Below are 18,287 nucleotides of genomic sequence, written 5' to 3'. Positions count from 1 at the left end.
CGCTCAGGTCGTGTTATCAGTATCCTCGGCTGCTTCAAAGAAACCAGAATGAACCGCTAAGTGATTGGTCACTACTCGCTACGAGAAACCACACAAATGCTCAAGGAGCATAGTGCCTTGGTTCCGTTCATTTGGCCGTGTTACTTGATAGGGGGTAAAGCAGTGGGCTGCTCAGGCGCTGGTGTTGAAATGCCTACAACGTCGATATTTGGAGAAAAGCTTTTCCCTACTGCGGTGGAGTTGGTTTTCAAGCAATCTATCTTCTCTCGGGTCGTGATTTCTGGTGCGTCGAGTGTATTGCTGCCGCCTGGGTAATCCAAATCCACAACAAACATGCGCTGTCCGAATACCTTCTTTTCATTGATCACCACTCTGAGACTGGCGTTGTCCTTGGTCCAATAAGCATCATGATACTGGGCCACTTCGCGGCGCTCTTCCATCGAGCAGGTACCATTGTGAAAGGACACCAGATCAATGTCATTCGTATATCGTACCGTGTCATCGAGGTGACACCAGGGTTTTGGCTCTTTGTATCCAGGCTCTGAAATACAACCGAGACTCAGGCAAACCCCGTATTTGAATGGAAGAAACTTTTCTGAAGACTGGAAGGTGAGCAGCAGACTTGCGTGCCAGAATCTTTCGTTTGAAGTGTTCTTTTCGCCTTGCAGAATCTTGTCCTTCGGGTTCCAAGCTGTTGTAGGGCATGATGTACGTGAAATCTGGAGACCTTCAGGAATGTTGCGAATGAGGAAGCCAAAGCGGCGCTGTACGCTGTTGGAAATAGACTGTGTGCGGCTGTTGCGAATGTATAATTCTTTTTCGGGAATCGGACGTGTTATCGATATTGTGGGCAATAGGGCGACGTTGGTGCTTGTATCGCGGACATAGATATCAGCTGCGAGATGCTTAAGTGGTATGATGACAAAATGATGGAAGTCATGAACAACATGACATCTCAAGATCGCCCAAACTAGGTCGTGGCTAGACCATATCATGACTGGCGAACGCAAGGGCCGAACGGATTGGGACAAGCCAGGCGACACACCCTCACTGAAGTCATCGAATCGGAAAAGTTGAAGCCAGATTCGCAGTCCTCTGTGTGTCATCGCATATGGAATGACAGGGTCGTCAGACGCAAATGAGATCAAGTTTCTGGCCTCGCCGAAGTCTCTGGGATCGCTAGCAAGTACGTCGGCAGAAGAGGCGCCTATGTTGAATTCCGTGCTTTCCCAGGCGAACAATGTTTCGTCCTCGGAGATTTTCATAATCTCTTCCTGTAGGCGCCGAAATGCCTTCAACTTTCCCTCGCCGTATAGTAAGGGCATGTTGACATCAAAGATACCGAGCAAGCTGTACGCGACATCTTCTGCCCGCGTGGCATGTCGTTCAGCCGCCCAGGACATGCGCATGCTGATGCTCGCCGCAGATATACTCTTGCCCTCCAAGTACTCCACGCCAATACCAGTAACCCCTGCAATAAAGTTGCTCAAGCCTGACTTGCTTCCTAACGGTTCCCAGTGACACGAGAAGAATTCCATCCCAACCCTGCCCTCATTCTGTATGCTACTCGGCGCGAGGAGTTCTTGCAATGTCCAAGCCCGACTGAACCATCTGCTTCGCGTGATATCCTTTCGCTCGCTGACGTCAGCTAGATAGGCATAGCACTTGCCTGATCTCCTATACCATGCGAACATGGAGTTGATGGCTTCAGATAACTCCGCGCTACTGCTCTTATCAATACAGCAGGTGTCGATCCAAACATAGTCATAGTCATCCTTGACAGCTTGCTGGCAGGTTTTCTCGACTTTGCTGAATCCCTTCTTCATCTTCGCCTTGGGAAGATCAAGAAGATCGGAGTAGATGACTTCCTCATCTTCCCAGCAATGCGACAGGATTGCATAAGGTGGGTGCTCGTCTACAAAGCTCTCAAGCTTTAACGTATGCGTATCTAGCAGACGCATTCTTTCTGAGGGGGGGGGGGGGGTTCCGATTTAGAGCAAAGTGTGTATGGAAACTGTATTGAATCACCGTCCCATTCTGAGATAAGCGGGTCTTGTGTTTTCGAGTAAAGTTGGGCTGGCGAGCTGGCGCTGCATGTCGACTCAATGTAAAAACACCAAAACGAGCTGCTAGCGAATGCTATTAAAACTCGGGATGGGGTTGGGCACGGAACAAGGTTCGCACGTCCAATGTAGGTAGGTGAGGAAGGTGGAAAGTAAGGAAAGAGCGGTTCGGCGGCCGCCAAGCCTCGCTTCCCCACGCTTTTCCCCTCAACCACTGGGGGCCTCATCTCTCCACGCCTCAACATCCGTTCTCTGACCTTGACAGCCGCCTTACTATGATAGCACATTACACGACGGAATGAGCGGTTCAATGGTTGTTTGGCTGAAATGGAACGGGTGCAGGATGGTCCATGTAAGTGACAACCCGACTAACGCCTCTTCTGTTGTTGTTCCTTGGTGAATCATCTCATACTCAAGTTTCAAGACGGATCGGAGAGACTCAAGTGCTTTTGTCTCACTGACGCATACAACGCCTACTGAATAGAACGAAAATTCACACGTCGTCTGTTGAACTGCTCGTTGAAGCCTCGCTGACGATGTGAACAGATAGTAGATAAGCACAATCAACACTACATTGTCTCAACTATGTGCGCGTTGCACAGCTACACTCCCTCTCCGAAATATATGAGTCACATAGCTAGATTGCAAGAGCAACACACAACATAGTTAAGGCAAATCACAAATCACAAAACATGATAGCGTTTGAAGCGCTAGCATCCCAGCAAGACCGCCCACCCGTCCGTCCAATGTTCAGGCGGCATTTGCTGGCTCCCTTCCATCTGCCATTACCGTACGCCTAACCATTAGTCCAAAGCAACTGTTTCGTCCTCCACTGAGCTGTGACTCTTGACGTACCGACCGTCTGCCCAGGGTGCAAGTGGATGTACCTTACTTGTTACGGGCGCTTCGTCGAGGCTGGCCATCCTCGGTGGCAGCTGGCTTGGACTGCTTTTTCTTCGCAGGCTCCTTTTTCTCCTTCTTCTCACCGGCTCTGGGCCGACCGGCTTTGCCCTTGGGCTTCTCTTCGGCTTTTTCCTCATTCTCCGCATCGTCTTCGTCCTCACCTTTATCCTCCGCACCATCGGTCTTGGTCTTCTTCGAGGCAGGTGCTTTCTTCTCAGCTTCGACTCCGTTTGTCTCGTCTACCTTACGCTTGTCGCCAGCCTGTGCCTCGTCCAAGTCGTCACCGGTATTCTCGGTGTCAGCCTTGGATTCCTCTTTCGAGTCTTCCTTGGATTCAGACGTGTCCTGCTCATCTTTGGGGTCACCGTTCTTCTCAGAGGCCGGAGCATCATTCATCTCTTCGTCCTTCTTATCAGGCTCAGTTGGCTTGTCGTCGTCTTTCTTTTCCTCTTTCTTATCAGATTCGGACTCGTTCTTGTCGTCCTTCGAGTCGCCATTCGACCCGCCCTCGGTCTTCTTGTCGATCTGGAGTTCGGAGGCGCGCTTCACAACGTCGTTGCCGGATCGTTCGATGTGAACCGCTGGGTTTTCCGGGTCGGCATTCTTCTTGATTGTATTGCCGCGGTTGGACTCAATAGCGATCTCGCCTTGTTCTTTGACCTCGGCGACCTTGCCGCCAGGCTGTCCTGAGCCCCAAGACCACGAGACTGGAACGCAACTAGGTCAGCCTTGCTATTAATTGGAAGTGCATATATTCCAAAGCGTGGAAGGCGCGCGCACATGTCCACGCTAGAACGCGCTGATGCACGCGCCAGCGCCAACCGCGAGTTTCATGTTACGCGCGTGGAAATGTGGTAGCGGCTCAATGAAGCTTCTTGAACGTACCTTTGTCTCCTTCTTGGATCTTGCTGTCCGTCATCTTGTGGAAAGTACTATGAGAAGCTCTTTTTAGCAAATGACGTGATGGTACGCAGAGGCGGAGTCGGTTTCGCGATGAGTAGGGGCAACGAGCAATTGATGAGTAGGAAGCTTGAGCAGTGTTGCGACAAGCTGTAAGTGATGCGCTGGAAGGTGTGGGATGAGTGATGGAAGTGGGAGGACGCGTCAGATCCAGGAACTTGACGTCTGGGGTGGTGAGCCATGGACCGGAAAGCTGCGAAACATGACGAATCAGCCAATCATCGCTCTGAATCGAAAGTATGGGGAAAGGTGGCTGGCGCCGGGATCGGGCAAGCGTCATCGGGGTCCGTGCCAGCCATTCGGTTACATGGCCCCATCCGGTACGTGACAGAATCGCCGGGCTCGAGCATCTGCTTTGGGCACGATGCGCTCGTGTTGTCACAGATCAGACGGCATTCCTGCGACTTTCACACCACCGCGTTTGTTTACTCCATCAGCGCCAGATCGTACATCGCGCCGAAGGTGCGCCGAGTGTCCGGTTGACCATGCTTGCAATGTTGCCTTCAAAAGAAGAGGTGGATACAGATCTCCACAAACTCGATGTTGTCGCTATTGGTCACGAGCGTAGAAGTCGACAACTTGAGTTTGTTAGTGGCCGCTCATATACACGCCATACTTGCAATGGAGATGTGAAACGTCTTTGTTCCCAGCTTTGTCCGTGATGCACTCTGCCACAGATACGCAGTCAAATATAGTTGCTGCAAAGCCCAGCCTGGACCGCAAACAAGAACCTCGCATCAACAATCGGTGCACGAGTTAAGCAGTCAGTGCGGTGGACAATGTTATCCATAAGAATGTACAATCCCGATAATGCCACATACTCGGCTTCACAATAATGCCGGTACCCCTACCCTCGATAAGTCGGTGTTTGGCCTCTGACTTCAGTGTACACTGGTTCCTCGCCTATGATTTTGTGAGATTTCATGAGATTACTGCATCTCATGTACCCTGATCTTTCCATCGTGATCTTTGTTGTTCGCAGCTGAAATTTCGGAGATTTGTGATTCGATTCCGTCAGCCTCGTGCGCATAGCATATCTTAGGTGCGTCAACCTGATAAATTCCCTCAACATGAGCCAGCGGTGTTGAAGCGGTAGACAGACGTCGGCGCGCAACGAAAAACCAAGCGACTCCGATGAGCGATATGCCGGCCAGTGCTCCTACAACAATACCAGCGATCACTCCGCCTGGGAGCGAAGCTGAACCAAGTGACTTGACAGGAGATGATGTCCCAGTAGATGAGATTTCTGAGAATGTTGTGGATATGGAGGCAGATGCAGTCACTGAAGAAGACAGTAACGTCGCCGAAGTCGCAGCCATACCCAAGAACGTTTGCTCAAGTGTCACAACTCCGACATCGCCTGAACAGCAGTCTCTGTTTTTGCCACAACACCATTTTGTGGAGTTCGCAGTGTCGTCGCAAGGTGTCATGAAGACGTTGCTACTAACCTGTTGCATGTCAAACGCCTGGTTCAGTAGGTCTTGTAAAACGACAACGTACGCTATTAGACAAGCATACACTCAGGCACTTGCCATTTGTCCAATCTTTGACAGTGCATTCTTCTCTGTAGTATTCAACCGTCACCTTACTGTCCTCACTCGTTTTCCAGCTCTGCTGACAAAGTCCATTCGGCAAGCAGACGTCTGCGTTATATCCGTTCGTAGAATATCCTCCATTAGGATTTGGGCGATCGATTGCGCAACACATAGTGTTGAGAGGATTTTTGAGAACATCGCTGCAGGGCGCATGGTATGGATCTGTCTGCAGCAGACCGTTTGGGTGGCGGCAATCTGCTAAGACCGTGGCGATTAGGACGCTGAAAAGTATCGAGGAAAGAAACAGAATGGACATTGTTTCGTGTTATGAATGTTAACCCTGGGCTGGATGAGGATAGAAACGCCCACAAATATTGTGGGATGTGTCTATATACACTCTCATTCCGCAATCATGCACGCCCAACAGGGGCTGTAAGGCTAAGAACTTGATTTCGCGTACTCATAAGTGCCTCCCCGGCGTTACCGCTCAACCATGTTGGGGGTTACAAGAAATTACTCGGGCATGTACATTCAAGACAAGGATTGGCCAACGGTGTGAGCTTGGGACCCCAGATATGACGGTGTAACACTGAGAAACCTGTCCGAATTTAAAGCAGTCAGCACGGAGCGTAAGCATGAGTGTAAAGATGCATCGTGCAGCCTGAGCCGTCGAGGGTCTGTCTGTTCACACCGTTGTGACGGTACCTCTCATACAACAAACCAGGTTCGTACAACATCGGCATAGAGATGTCGTCTTTGCAGCTTTTGCGGTCATCGTAATCTTAAGAAATTTCAACAATGAGTTAAGAGGGCGCACCTGCGGACGTGAGTGGGGGCCAAAGACTATGTTCCACTAGCGTCTTGGCAGTGAAACCTGACGGACATGAACCTGCCTGCCGCCTGGCTTCAAAGTCCGCCTTCACTTTCATCTTATCATTATCAGACCTCTGAATCTCATCCTCCGGTTTTACAATCGTGGCGTGATACTGCGCCAACTCACAGGCGCCACGCACTCGGGCTAGGCGTGATGAATCAGTCCTCAGCTCATCAGCGAGTTGAAGTAAACCTCGCCATACTCAAGGAGACGAACCATAGTCACTGTCCTCGGGAGTAGCTGACGCTATATCCATATCTCCATCTTGTCTTTTGAAGGTCCAAAAAAAGCTGCCTGAAAATAACGAGTCTGACCTGATATATGACCACATACAACTTTGAGCGGTAGCCTCCCGTACTGGAGCTCTTTAATTTTACGCTTGCACAGTAACAGAATCATGTAACTGTACAAATATTGGAAGTACAGTGAGAGTTTTCAACCACGGTGAGCGCCTCTCAGGCCGCTTTTCATGAGGCTGTCCTCATCTATTAAACTGACCTCAGACACACGAGCAATGATTTCATAACCGAGCCTCATATGATTTTATCGTCATTTTCAACCGGCAGATTTAGAACCAGAACCGATGTTGCGGATGAGAGCCTCCTTCACCTCCGTTCTTCGTTTGCGCGTAAACACCCCACTCTCCACACCTCGCCACCCTTTCGCCTCTCCTCGATCCAAACCCCATACACAATCTCATACGCATTTTTCAGATCGCCATGTCGACCCGTGATCTGCTGCGTCACATATTCCGGTACGGCCCACGAGACAACGTAAGCGAAGGCGCCATGCCGCTTGGCCTCGGGAAGTCACGTACAAAGCTCGCTGGCATGTCTGTACATGACGACCCGGAGTTGGGAGGTATCTACAACAATCAACAACCTTTTATCAAAACATTCGCACCTCCACCAAGGACGCCCGAGCCTTTTGGTCTACAGGATATTGCTGAAGAAAATAATATCGATACTCCTTCACCGATCGACACCGCCTCATTGACAGAGACACTGACTTCACTCGACCTTGAGATCAGTACCTTTTCCCCTCTTGAACTCGTCCATGCTACACTAGACGAAGCCAAGACGTCCGTTGAAGATCATTTCGATACAATCCAAACCACGCTTGCGCTGTTGGACGCCCTTGATGGGTTTAGCGCTACCATTTCCGAACTCAGGAAGGAAATGTTGGAGAAGAAGCAGGCATGTGAGGAGAAGATGGTAATGCTGGATGCCGTCGAGCGGGAAATTGAGGGCACGTACTTTGCGGGAGAATCGCATGAAGATAATGCGGTGTATAAGGCTGGAAAGTAGGCTTGCCAAAAACGCGAACAGTCTTTCGGCTTCCAAATACAGGTGTGGAGGTGTCCATACAGGTCCTCTCCTAATTAGACGGTGCAGAGCGATCTGGATAAGATAAGGGATAAACCCGGACACAGGTGGCTTTACCTTCATCTTCGACCAGGTTTCGATGTGTTCTGGAGTCGGACGGACGTACTAGCTTCGGCACGAAGCCCTTTTCCGAACGCCTATGGTCGCTGCAAGTTTAGTCTTTTCAGATAGCTTGAAGTTCATTCAATTGTAATTAGAGTACTGGCATAAGCACTTAACAGCTATCGTGATGTCTTCAACATGGTCCGCTCTTAGACACGCTCGCCGATGAACTAACACTGACGTTCGCCATCATCGGAAGTCAAGTGATTCTGGGAAGATATATAAGAACGATGCTTGCGAGTACCGCCATGTTGCCCTCAATGTCAAGCAGGGTGATCGAGCGAATGGGCCCTCGAAAGAGATTCTGGGATCTGCTGGCCTCGGCCCTGGTGATTGAGGACTGGGACTGAACGCACTCGGAGCTCACGTAGAGTGCAAGAAGCTGCTTTACTCACTTTTGCAGAACTTCTTCGTGTGGGTGCAGGCATACATGGAGATGTATTGATCTCTGGGTATCTGCAAGAGTCTGGATGTGGTACTTGGCCCAAAGAGCGCACTGATGCGCTATGCTAGAATAATATGTACGAGAACTAAACCGAGTGATTTCCCTCGCACAAGAGGCAAGACCACTGATAAGCTACAAGCTCTACGCGCGGCACATCCTGCCGTCCTTGCCTACAGTCCATGCCTCACTACCAACACTCTTGAGGTTGTAGAAGACGTGTTTGGGATCGTATTTGTTCTTGATCTGCTTCAGCTTGTTGTAGTTGGAGCCATAGAAGGTGGCCTGCCAGTTCGGCTGTTGGAAGTCGGCCTCGTTCATGTACGAGCCACTGCCGGGGGTAACAGCCTCGATCTTCGGCATTAACACGTTGGTCATCTTGGCCTGGGCGGCTTCCATGTCTGTCCAGGGTGCGGTGCTGTTCCAGTTGGTGATGAGCTGGAGCTGGGTGATGGCGTCGCGCCATGCCGGAAGAACGGCATTGTCAGGTGTGTTGGCGCGCTTTGCGTAGTTGGCTGAGCTACCAGCCAGGAGAACACCCTCCTTGACAAGCTCAGAGAGCACCTTGTTCAGCTCTACGGTACTGTTCTGGAAGACTGAGCGGGGGATCAGACGGCCACCGAACTGGTAACGGTTGACTTCGAAGCTGCCCTGAGGGAGGGGGCCAAGATAATGGTCGTAATGATCGCGGTATGAGAGCTCGCTGTAGGCAATTGGGGGCGTGATGCCAAGCGTAACGAGGTAGTCAGAAAAAGGCGTGAGAATCTCCTTAGCCTTGGCCGCGGATGAGTCCCAGACGGTGAGAGGCTTGATAACGAGGTACTGGGTGCTAATGAGGAAGACAACCATGGCTCCGGCATCGATCATAGCTGGCAGGAGTTCGACGAACTTTGCTGTAACGGCAGCGTAGTTCTCGGGCGTAGTCGATGAAGCAAGAAGTTGCATCGCAGCGCCGCCGACTGTCTTGGACTCGTACGCACGGACGGTCAACGATACGATTATGCCGTACGTACCGCCACCACCACCGGACAAAGCCCAGTAAAGGTCGGAGTTCTCAGTCGGTGAAGCAGTGACGAGCTCGCCCTCTGCTGTGACAACTTCGAAGGAGAGAGTCTGATCAGCAGCAAGACCAAACTGGTTGCTGAGGATTGAATGGCCTGTAAACTGTTAGTACGGCTACAGGTGTATAGTGTTCAGACAGAACAATCGTCTTACCTCCACCTTGAGTGAAACCTGCAAGACCGACAGTGGCACATTCTCCAGACATAACAGTAAGGCCTTGATTGTTTGCAGCCTCGACAAGCTCGTAACCGATGACGCCAGCACCTACGGTGACTGAGGGGCCAGTGTAGTACTTGTCAGACCATTGGCCAAATGTGATGTTCTTGAGGCCCTGAGTCCAGACTGCGAGTGCTCCAGCACCAGTCGATCGTCCAAGGAAGTCGTGTCCAGTGTTGCGAGCCAGAATTCGTACATTCTCAGCTTTTGCAAATTCAAGGGCCGCGATGATGTCCCAGGCGTCAGTGACCTTGACTGAGTATGAGACGTAGTTGCCAAGCGTACAAGGTATGCTGCGGTCAGAGAAAGGGTCGCAGGTCTGGTTGGCAAAGTACGCCTGCATAATGGAGTGAGATGAGACAGTGCTGTCACTGTTAGTTGCCGAAAAGTCGTTGGTGCTTAAGCGTACTCACTGTGTCAGAGGGTTGGTCCATGCCGCCTTGAGTGCATCGCAAGCGCTGGCATCGTAGGTTGGATCGTGACATGGCGAGCCAATAGGGACAGTCGCAACGAGCTTGCCATTGACGGTTTCGTTCAACGTTGACCAGACCTCAGCATTCGGCCAGTCAGCGTCGCCAGGTAGGGCGAGACACTTCTTATTGTTCTGAGCACCTCCCAGCTTCGCCAAGAGCATTGCCCAGATGAGCTTTGCGATAAATAGGAGCTTCATCTTGCCGAAAGACTAAGGAAGCTTCAGCCGGTGGTGATGATACCAAGAAGACAACTTCACGGCCTCATATATAGTCCCTACATGTCCCCTTTTTCGATTTCAAAGTCTCGCCACAAGCCACTGCAGTGTCATGCCCCATTTCGGAGGCCATCTCGAAGCAGAACATCTGGGTGGAAAGTTTGTGAGGGACTGTTACCTCTTGTAGAATGCAGCGCCGGTGGAGGTCCACCAGGAAGCGGCAGCATCCAGAACTACTGTTGCGGTTTCCAGGCTGTCAACGTCTTTACGGCAATCGTTGGCCGCAGACATTTGGCTACTGACGGGGGCGCCACTGCGGAATGCTGGTCGACTCTTCTCTCGGTAATACGGCCGGTAGCGCAGGGTCTTTGGGAACGGGATTTTAAGGCCGCCCGGTGGAGAGGCCAATAGCGTTCAATGGGGCCCTGGACTAATGCTGGGGGGAAGATCCTCCGCGAGCAGAGGCCGTTCTGCAACCATGAAATAGTAGGATTTGCAGCTACCGTGTCCGTGCGCGCAACAACCGGAGTCGCGCAACGACCGAATCATCACAACTACACCATACTTTGACGCGTTGTAACTTAACAACTATAGCAGCTATTAACAAAGCGCTTACAGCAATTAATGCGCTAAAACTAGGTAAAAAACTTGTGTATTAGTATTTTGCTACTAGGTTCAGCGTTAACTGCGTAACTCTAGCTTAGAGACACAAGCACGTTTAGGACTCCTAGGAGACTAAGGACATCAACCAGCAACGTTTAACGCTATAACAGGAGATAGAGCTTATAAAGTATATAGAGTTACTTAGTACTTGTTACTTACTACCTACTAGAGAGATAATCCAGAATTTTGCGTTGCTAGTGGCTTAAAATCCAGTTAGTAAGAGCTAGGTTACCTACTTTATTAATAAGTACTCTATCTATCTTATCTTACGTTACTCTACTAGGATAGATTAACTATGTTATAACACTAATTCCTATAATAAATATATACTCTACTTTAACCTACTACAGTATAAAATCTCTAAATACTCTATTAAGAGTTACTACATATATAATATAGATAAGAAGGGCTTTATAATTAGCATTATAGGCAGGATAAAACATATATTTAGCAAGTGTATATAGATAAAGAGAGAGATTAAAGCATCTATCTAGGATAGTAACTAAGCTTAGCAGACGCTTATAGCGTGTGTGTATAGTAATAGGACAGTACTACTACTAGGCATTATCTATAAGTTAGCTAACGCTAGTATTAAATTAGACTAGGTAGCTAAAATTAAGCTAGAAAAACACTCTATAATAGTTACATTATCTCTCTTAGGGTAGACAAATAGGGATATAGGCCTTACCTAGCTTAAGCAGGTGTTTAATTACTATACTAAGGAGAAAGCACAAAGAAAGTAGAGGCTTTTAATACTAGATAGCCACAGATCCTATATAACAATAGACTTTATTAAGTACTATAATAACTACAAGATCCTTCTAGCTGTCCTTCCTCCTTACTTAACCTAAACGCTCTAGCTACTTAATATAGTACTATTTAAGCCTCTATTAATAGTATACTTAAAAGCAGTTATAACATACATCTATAAGGCTTAAAACAACGCACCTATTACTAGAGTAGACTTCTTCTACCTATTCTAGCCAGTATAGATGTGTAGCTTTACTAAAAAGCTAATACTTAAGTCCTTTAAGGCAACAGGTATCTATCTACTTAATCCTAACGTTATCCTCTACTGCTTTGTTAAAACACTAGAGAGCTTAGATTTAGATAGGTCCTTATTGTCTGTTTATAGCAACAAGGATTAGCTTAAAATAGAGACGTTGTTGCAGCGTGTAGTTAAAAACTAGAGTAAGAGTAATATTAAAAAGATAAGATAATTAATCTACTATATCTTAGTTAAAACCTTACTCCTCTAGTATAAGATAGATAGCCTTAAAAAGACTCTAAAGACGCAGAAGAAGCACAAAAAGAAGAGCAAAACCTTAGACTTATAGCAACAGCAGGAGTACTATAGTAGTGCAGTGTTCTAGTTACCTAGAAAGGTTAATAAAGCACGCTTCTGTAAGCAAGTTAGACAACGTAAGAAGAAGGAGGAGAGGCTTAGAAAAGCTACTAGTAAGGAAGTAGCAGCTGCTAAGAAGCTGGTTAAGGAGAAGGAGAAGGAGGAGAGGCGTGTAGCGTAAGAGGCAGCTAAGGTGGTACGTAAGAAGGAGAAGGCTAATACAGCAAATTAGAAGGCTAAACAGAAGGCTAAAAAGCAGCGTTAATAATAAGAGCTTAACGCTGTAAAAGCAATATAATTACCTTAAAGGGTAAAAAGAAAGCTTTATAAGCAACCTAGCTAAAAAAGCGTTAAAAACGTGGTCCTGGGGATGATGTTGGTGGTTGTAGTCCCCCATCGCCGTCCCTAGCTCCCCTACTTAAAACCACATCACGTAGCCGCAACGTCAAGTTACTAGCCAAATTCAAATAGTACATCTTTTTTGCAAGTAATTAATTAGTACTATACTACAAAATTATAAAATAATAGCTGTTGTGGGTGGCTCTATAGCCTTATCTAATTTTGAGCGTTAAGGTGGTTTTTGGTTGTTGCGCGACTCCGGTCGTTGCGCGCACGGACACGGTAGTGGCAGCACGCGCATGTCCGCGTGTCAGGAAACCGATGGGGAATGATTCCTACGGGGCTTTGCTCAATGAAGAAGGTGTGCACTGTGGAGATTTCTTGCAATGGCCAGTCCACGCGCGAATCCTCTGTTGCGTAATTGCTGATCCTGAAGCAGTAGCCTGACGAGTCTGGGTAGCACACGTGCGATTGCTGACTGCAGCTTGGTCTGCCTGTTCACGCCGTACCCTCGCCGTCCGGCAGCCTTCCGCAGGTGGCGCCTTTAGCGAGCGGCCTCCCCACCTATTTAGCCAAGTCTTCACCACGACAATCGACGGTTCTGCAGCGATATGCCTGTCAATGCTCATGCTATTCGGTGGTACCCAGTGACATCTACTCGCGGACACTTGCATTGTGTCGGGCGGCCTGTTGCGCTATCGAAACGTCTTGGCTGTGCTACTACTCTCGGCAGGGTACCCAAACGTAGGCGCACGGTAATCGCACGACTCGTGCGCTGAATCATACAGGATGCTCGAGTATAAACTATGCGGTTGATCCCTGCGCTTATCACACCTTTCGCAATCCATGATCCGACTGGCAGTCTGGAACTTTGACTGATGCACACTGATCAATACTTGTTGTCTCGCAGATTGCGGAACTTCAGCTCACCACGCGACTTTCTCTGGAAGCTCAGCTTCAAGCCGGCGTCAACATGAGGGCTCACGTCCAAGCATTGCTACTCCTATTCTTAAGCTTGTGTGCAACGACATTCGCACAGTCGAAATTGCCGCCGTGTGCTGTGAGTCCACCAACCTGGTTCCATCTCCGCCTACTTCGTACAGCACTTACAGGCCCCAGCAACTGTGCCTCAAGACTGCTTTTGGAACAAACACCTGCACGCCCACCGACCAAGCATGTATTTGCACAAACCCCGTTTTCCAAGGCAACGTTACAGCATGCGTCGCCACGACCTGCACCATTCCTGAGTCGTTGAGTATGTACCGATCGATCGCGGTTCACGTAGAATATGCTCTGACAATGCCAGTGACACGCAACATCAGCCTCACCAACTGCGGCACACCTGTTCGCAATCATGGTCAGGACTATGTTGTTTTGTCGAATGTCATGATCGTTATCGCTGGAGCTTTTGTCGCCATCCGCTTCATGTTCAAAGCCACAGTCTCGCGAATGGACTTTGGTTACGACGATTGGTGCGTCCTTGTCACGCTCATCTCCGCGATCCCTAGTGCCATTATCACTGTATATGGAACTGTGAAGAATGGCCTTGGGCAGGATATCTGGACCCTAAAGCCTCAGCAAATCACCGAGATGTTGAAGTACTTCTACATCATGGCGTCGCTGTATTTCACTCAGGTTATGCTTTTAAAGCTGTCGCTCGTCTTCTTCTACATTCGTGTATTTCCGAGCAAAGAAGTGCAGAGACTTCTGTGGGGTACTGTGGTGTTCGTAGCACTGTGGGGTGTCGCCTTCGTCATTACAGCCATTTTCCAGTGCCAGCCCATCCACTACTTCTGGCAGAAGTGGGACGGACTGCACGAGGGGAGCTGTTTAGACATCAATGCCATCACTGCAAGTAACGCGGCAATCAGCATTGCGTTGGACTTCTGGATCCTCGGCATTCCTCTTTGGCAGTTATGGGGGCTGAAGTTACACTGGAAGAAAAAGGTTGCTGTTGCACTTATGTTCTGCCTCGGAACCTTCGTGACAGTCGTTAGCATCCTTCGGTTGCAGGCGTTGGTGCATTTTGCTGCTTCTTCGAACGCAAGCTGGGGATTCTACGATGTTTCGGTCTGGAGCACCATCGAGATCTGTGTGGGAATCATGTGGTAAGTTACTGGCATCCGTTGACTTTAATGCGTATGCGTATACTTATTATGACAATAGCGCCTGTTTGCCGACTCTTCGATTACTTCTTGTCAAGCTCTTTCCCATCCTCGGTGGATCCTCAGCTCGGTCAAGAAACAAATACTACAACTATGGCAGCAGCAACGAGCTGGGGAATGTTGCTGGCCAGAGCCAGAGCCAGAGCAAGAAGCCTCGATACAATGGTACTGCTATATCGAGTCCAGGAAGCGGCGTCTTTGATCGGGGAGATGGTATCACGGTCAAAACGAGCTACACAGTGCAGCGAAGTCACGGTGACACGGATGAGGCCAGTTTAGTCAGTCATGAGGAGAAGAACAAGCGGTAATCCTAATGTTTATTGTGGCTGCTTCAAAACCTGAGCCTAGTAGAATCGACACATAAGTTTACTTCACATCATACATATACAGTCTCATCGCTCATTGCTATTCTAACCATCAAGTTCCTCGCACAAAGCACATTGAACCAGTGGGGGGTCCTGGTTTGTTGCCTTGTCTTCAGCCTCTGTCATGTCGTCTTCATCTCATGCGCACGCCTGACTCTGGCAAAAGCGACACTCCCAACCCCCTTTCGCGTCTCCACTCCCTTGATTCACGTGAAAATCGGCATGTGGATATCCGGACCAAAGTCGAAAGATGTGGAAACATGCTAGGAAGCGTGCCGAAAGGTTAAACCTACCATGCGTGACTCGTGGCCACGCGTCACTGTAAGCGAGGCGGCCGTCACCGCGGTAAGGTTTCGGCATATGTCCGACAGTGGTGGAATTCGAGTGACGTTTCCAGGCGCACTGCAGCATGCGGAGCTTTTGCGAGTCACCTCAAACTCGCGTGGTGATAGACGATGCAGATGCAGCGGAGCTTTCCACCCGTCGTCACACCTGCAGTGCGATACTCGGCGATATTCGGGCGATCGACGCTCCACGTGTGGTTCCATTCCACCGTACCCGTGGAACAAACTTGTGGTGGGTGCTTCAACAGCGCAGATCAAGAAGATCTATGCATGTTGCCGAAATGAGCAGCGAATGGTGTGAGTGCGCGGTCAGGTTCCGCGTGCGACAAATTTTGAACAATCTCGCATTCGGTCCGAGGAGATGTGGCTGGGCCAAAGCTGCGCCACGTGGCCACGCACAATTCGCAGTCACATCACTGTTTCTCACATCTGCTCCCTTCGGCACAATGACCGATCCGACTATCGCCCAGGACAACTCCGACCCTGTCACATACACGTGCACGTGTCCAGCTCAAGACGAAGGTGGCAGCGTCCTGTTATTCTATCGCTACTGGGCCAACACGCCAATTCTGCCCTCATCGCACACGCCCAAAACCTATGATACTCAGAGCCTCGCCATCTTCCACGAACAGCTTACATCCGAGCTTGGAATAGGAGGCAAGTTCCGAATAGCAAACGAAGGGTTCAACATCACTCTAGGCGGTACGACTTCTGCGATTAACAAATACATCGATGCGTGCTGCGCACACTGGTCGTTCGCCGGCATCGACTTATCCACTCCCTCAGCGTGTGATGCGTACTTCAAACCCACACCAGGATGTGCGTGCGCCTTCAATAAGAAGGCATCTGTGAGAGTCACAGCCGAGATAACACCTCTGGGTGTCACCAACTACGCCCCTTCATCGTGGTCGAATGTCATTTCTCTACCTCCTGCCCAGTTTCATGACCTGTGTCAAGCAGGCGAGATACCACTGATTGATGTGCGAAACCACTATGAGAGCCGCATTGGGTACTTTGTCACTGGAGATGGAACCGTTGCTGTAAGACCTGCAGTGCGTAGGTTTAGTCAGTGGCCCGGGTATGTTGTGAGACATGTACTGGGCAACGATTTGTACAAGAAGCCGGAAGGGATAGCAACTTATTGTACTGGCGGCATTCGGTGCGAGAAGGGTGCGCGCTGGATGCAGGAGGCCTTGGTGAAGGGAGGGCGGACCAGTGATGCGCCGGTGTACACACTACATGGCGGCATCGTAGCATATCAAACCTGGATGCAAGAGGAGATCAAGGCGGGGAGGAAACAGCCTCAGGACAGCTTCTTCAAAGGAAGCAATTACGTTTTCGATGCAAGAGGCGCAATCGGTGCTCAAGACGCGGTTTCGGCATGTCACAGTTGTGGGAAATCGGAGGATCGCCTTGGTAAGTGCGGAGTAGCGGGATGTCATTTGGTACTTGTGGTTTGTGAGTCATGTGAGCGAGAAGGTGGCGTAAGCTGCTGCGACGACTGTCGTCACATCAGCACGGAACAGCTAGACTCATCATTAAGAAGCAGACGCATGTGCAAATGCGAAAACGACAGAGAGAAGTCACTCTGGGGTGATGGAGGAGCCAGGCTTGAGCAAGGCAAGCGACGACAGAAGACGAAGCATGCAGTAGCGGAATGACAAAGCAATGGTAATAAGTCAATTAGAGGCCGAAATTGAGACGGTGTTCTGCAAAGCTTCCAGCCTTTGATATGCAGCAGCCATTATCAACAGTTTCCGCGTCATTGCAGGATACCAAGCTGTTGGAGTAATGCTTCGCTTCTATACCTGTTTTCATCACGCCGGATACTTTGCCCTGATTGCGTCCAACTCCGCCTGCGTCACTTGCATAACTAACCCGTACTTCAGACCCGTCCAGGAAGTCGTCCCTACTTGAAGCCGTCCACGTCTGCAAGTCGGTTGACTCGAATGGCACATACTCTGTATAGTTATCGAGGAAGACGTGGTACTTCCCAGCCACAACATTATCAGCGTCCGATGCCGTGCCCTCCCAGAGGCTCCCGGCTGTTGTGTACCCCGGAATTCGTTCCCAGGAACCGAAGAGACCACCGGTCGTGTTCTCTTGGTAGATCTGATTGATGGTTTCGTTCTTGATGAAGCGGGTGAATTGGCCGGGTTGACCAAGGTACTGAAACTCCTGGTCAATGACTGGCGTGCCATCTGCGATGCAGTCGGCTGGCGCAGTGAAGGTTACAAAATCCTTTGTGGTTGTGCACCGGATACGATCCAGTCCTGCAACACTGTTATGCGCTGTACCGGTTGTGTCGTAGAATCGCGACGCCCAGAAGACGTGAAACTGCTGTGTCGCATCGTCCCACACAGCGAGTGGTGCCCCATACCATGCCTGTAGTCTCATCCTCGACACTGAACATTGTTAGGCGCATAGAAAGGGGGGGAAGGGTCGACTTACGTGTTCAAAGACGCAACAGATCAGTCGACAAGGCTTCTCGAGCTCCAAACGACGATGCCCTGGCTACCTTGACGTGTGACTTCATCCCAAGAAAATCCGGCAGCATTGATGTCGAGATCTGCTCACGAGATCAGCGAGTCAGACATTAATGTTAAAGGGTTTCATTCATGCTTACCGGTTGCGATGAGATAAAACTGGTGTCGAGCACCATTTGATGTCAGGTACACATCGCGTCGCGCACAGCTTTAGTGCCAACTGTCGACTTCAGGACGGCATCGCCACCGTTGATCTTGGTGAAGCTTGTGGGAGAGTTGTTGTTCGAAAGATACCACTGGGCTGTGGGATTGACATCTGAGAATGTCGAGATGAGGTAGCTAGCGTACGG

The 18,287-nt window shown here is 49.7% G+C and overlaps 8 protein-coding genes across 8 annotated transcripts, besides 3 other annotated features; 3 read left to right on the top strand and 5 right to left on the bottom strand.

The window, feature by feature from the left end:
• Nucleotides 1–140: 140 nt before the first annotated feature.
• EKO05_0005039 (uncharacterized protein) lies at nt 141–1,961 on the bottom strand (the record flags this gene model as incomplete). Its single annotated transcript, XM_038945719.1, has 1 exon — nt 141–1,961. One exon carries the CDS (start codon nt 1,959–1,961, stop codon nt 141–143), a length of 1,821 nt encoding a protein of 606 aa, XP_038799581.1.
• Nucleotides 1,962–2,714: 753 nt separating this feature from the next.
• Nucleotides 2,715–2,756: a tandem repeat.
• Nucleotides 2,757–2,951: 195 nt separating this feature from the next.
• Nucleotides 2,952–4,206, bottom strand: EKO05_0005038 (uncharacterized protein; the record flags this gene model as incomplete). The annotated part of the gene is made up of 2 exons (XM_038939246.2): nt 2,952–3,673; nt 3,852–4,206. The coding sequence occupies 2 exons, from the start codon at nt 4,204–4,206 to the stop codon at nt 2,952–2,954; spliced, it is 1,077 nt and encodes a 358-aa protein (XP_038799580.2).
• A 649-nt stretch (nt 4,207–4,855) lies between these two features.
• Nucleotides 4,856–5,777, bottom strand: EKO05_0005037 (uncharacterized protein; the record flags this gene model as incomplete). Its single annotated transcript, XM_038939530.2, has 2 exons — nt 4,856–5,374; nt 5,427–5,777. 2 exons carry the CDS (start codon nt 5,775–5,777, stop codon nt 4,856–4,858), a joined length of 870 nt encoding a protein of 289 aa, XP_038799579.2.
• A 1,277-nt stretch (nt 5,778–7,054) lies between these two features.
• EKO05_0005036 (uncharacterized protein) lies at nt 7,055–7,642 on the top strand (the record flags this gene model as incomplete). The annotated part of the gene is made up of 1 exon (XM_038945718.1): nt 7,055–7,642. One exon carries the CDS (start codon nt 7,055–7,057, stop codon nt 7,640–7,642), a length of 588 nt encoding a protein of 195 aa, XP_038799578.1.
• Nucleotides 7,643–8,408: 766 nt separating this feature from the next.
• EKO05_0005035 (uncharacterized protein) lies at nt 8,409–10,212 on the bottom strand (the record flags this gene model as incomplete). The annotated part of the gene is made up of 3 exons (XM_038939474.1): nt 8,409–9,421; nt 9,480–9,907; nt 9,956–10,212. 3 exons carry the CDS (start codon nt 10,210–10,212, stop codon nt 8,409–8,411), a joined length of 1,698 nt encoding a protein of 565 aa, XP_038799577.1.
• A 517-nt stretch (nt 10,213–10,729) lies between these two features.
• Nucleotides 10,730–12,862: a mobile genetic element.
• Nucleotides 11,426–11,454: a tandem repeat.
• A 688-nt stretch (nt 12,863–13,550) lies between the features above and the next one.
• Nucleotides 13,551–15,050, top strand: EKO05_0005034 (uncharacterized protein; the record flags this gene model as incomplete). Its single annotated transcript, XM_038939510.1, has 4 exons — nt 13,551–13,637; nt 13,697–13,832; nt 13,884–14,685; nt 14,744–15,050. 4 exons carry the CDS (start codon nt 13,551–13,553, stop codon nt 15,048–15,050), a joined length of 1,332 nt encoding a protein of 443 aa, XP_038799576.1.
• An 847-nt stretch (nt 15,051–15,897) lies between these two features.
• Nucleotides 15,898–17,112, top strand: EKO05_0005033 (uncharacterized protein; the record flags this gene model as incomplete). The annotated part of the gene is made up of 1 exon (XM_059636507.1): nt 15,898–17,112. The coding sequence occupies one exon, from the start codon at nt 15,898–15,900 to the stop codon at nt 17,110–17,112; it is 1,215 nt and encodes a 404-aa protein (XP_059492490.1).
• Nucleotides 17,113–17,134: 22 nt separating this feature from the next.
• On the bottom strand, nt 17,135–17,848 carry EKO05_0005032 (uncharacterized protein; the record flags this gene model as incomplete). The annotated part of the gene is made up of 1 exon (XM_038939402.2): nt 17,135–17,848. The coding sequence occupies one exon, from the start codon at nt 17,846–17,848 to the stop codon at nt 17,135–17,137; it is 714 nt and encodes a 237-aa protein (XP_038799574.2).
• Between the last annotated feature and the right edge of the window lie 439 nt (nt 17,849–18,287).

The sequence above is a fragment of the Ascochyta rabiei genome, chromosome 7 (genome assembly GCF_004011695.2).
Source record: "Ascochyta rabiei chromosome 7, complete sequence".
NCBI classification, from domain to species: domain Eukaryota; kingdom Fungi; phylum Ascomycota; class Dothideomycetes; order Pleosporales; family Didymellaceae; genus Ascochyta; species Ascochyta rabiei.
The sequence above is the reverse complement of the archived record's forward strand: the minus strand, read 5'-3'. Positions and strand labels throughout refer to the sequence as shown.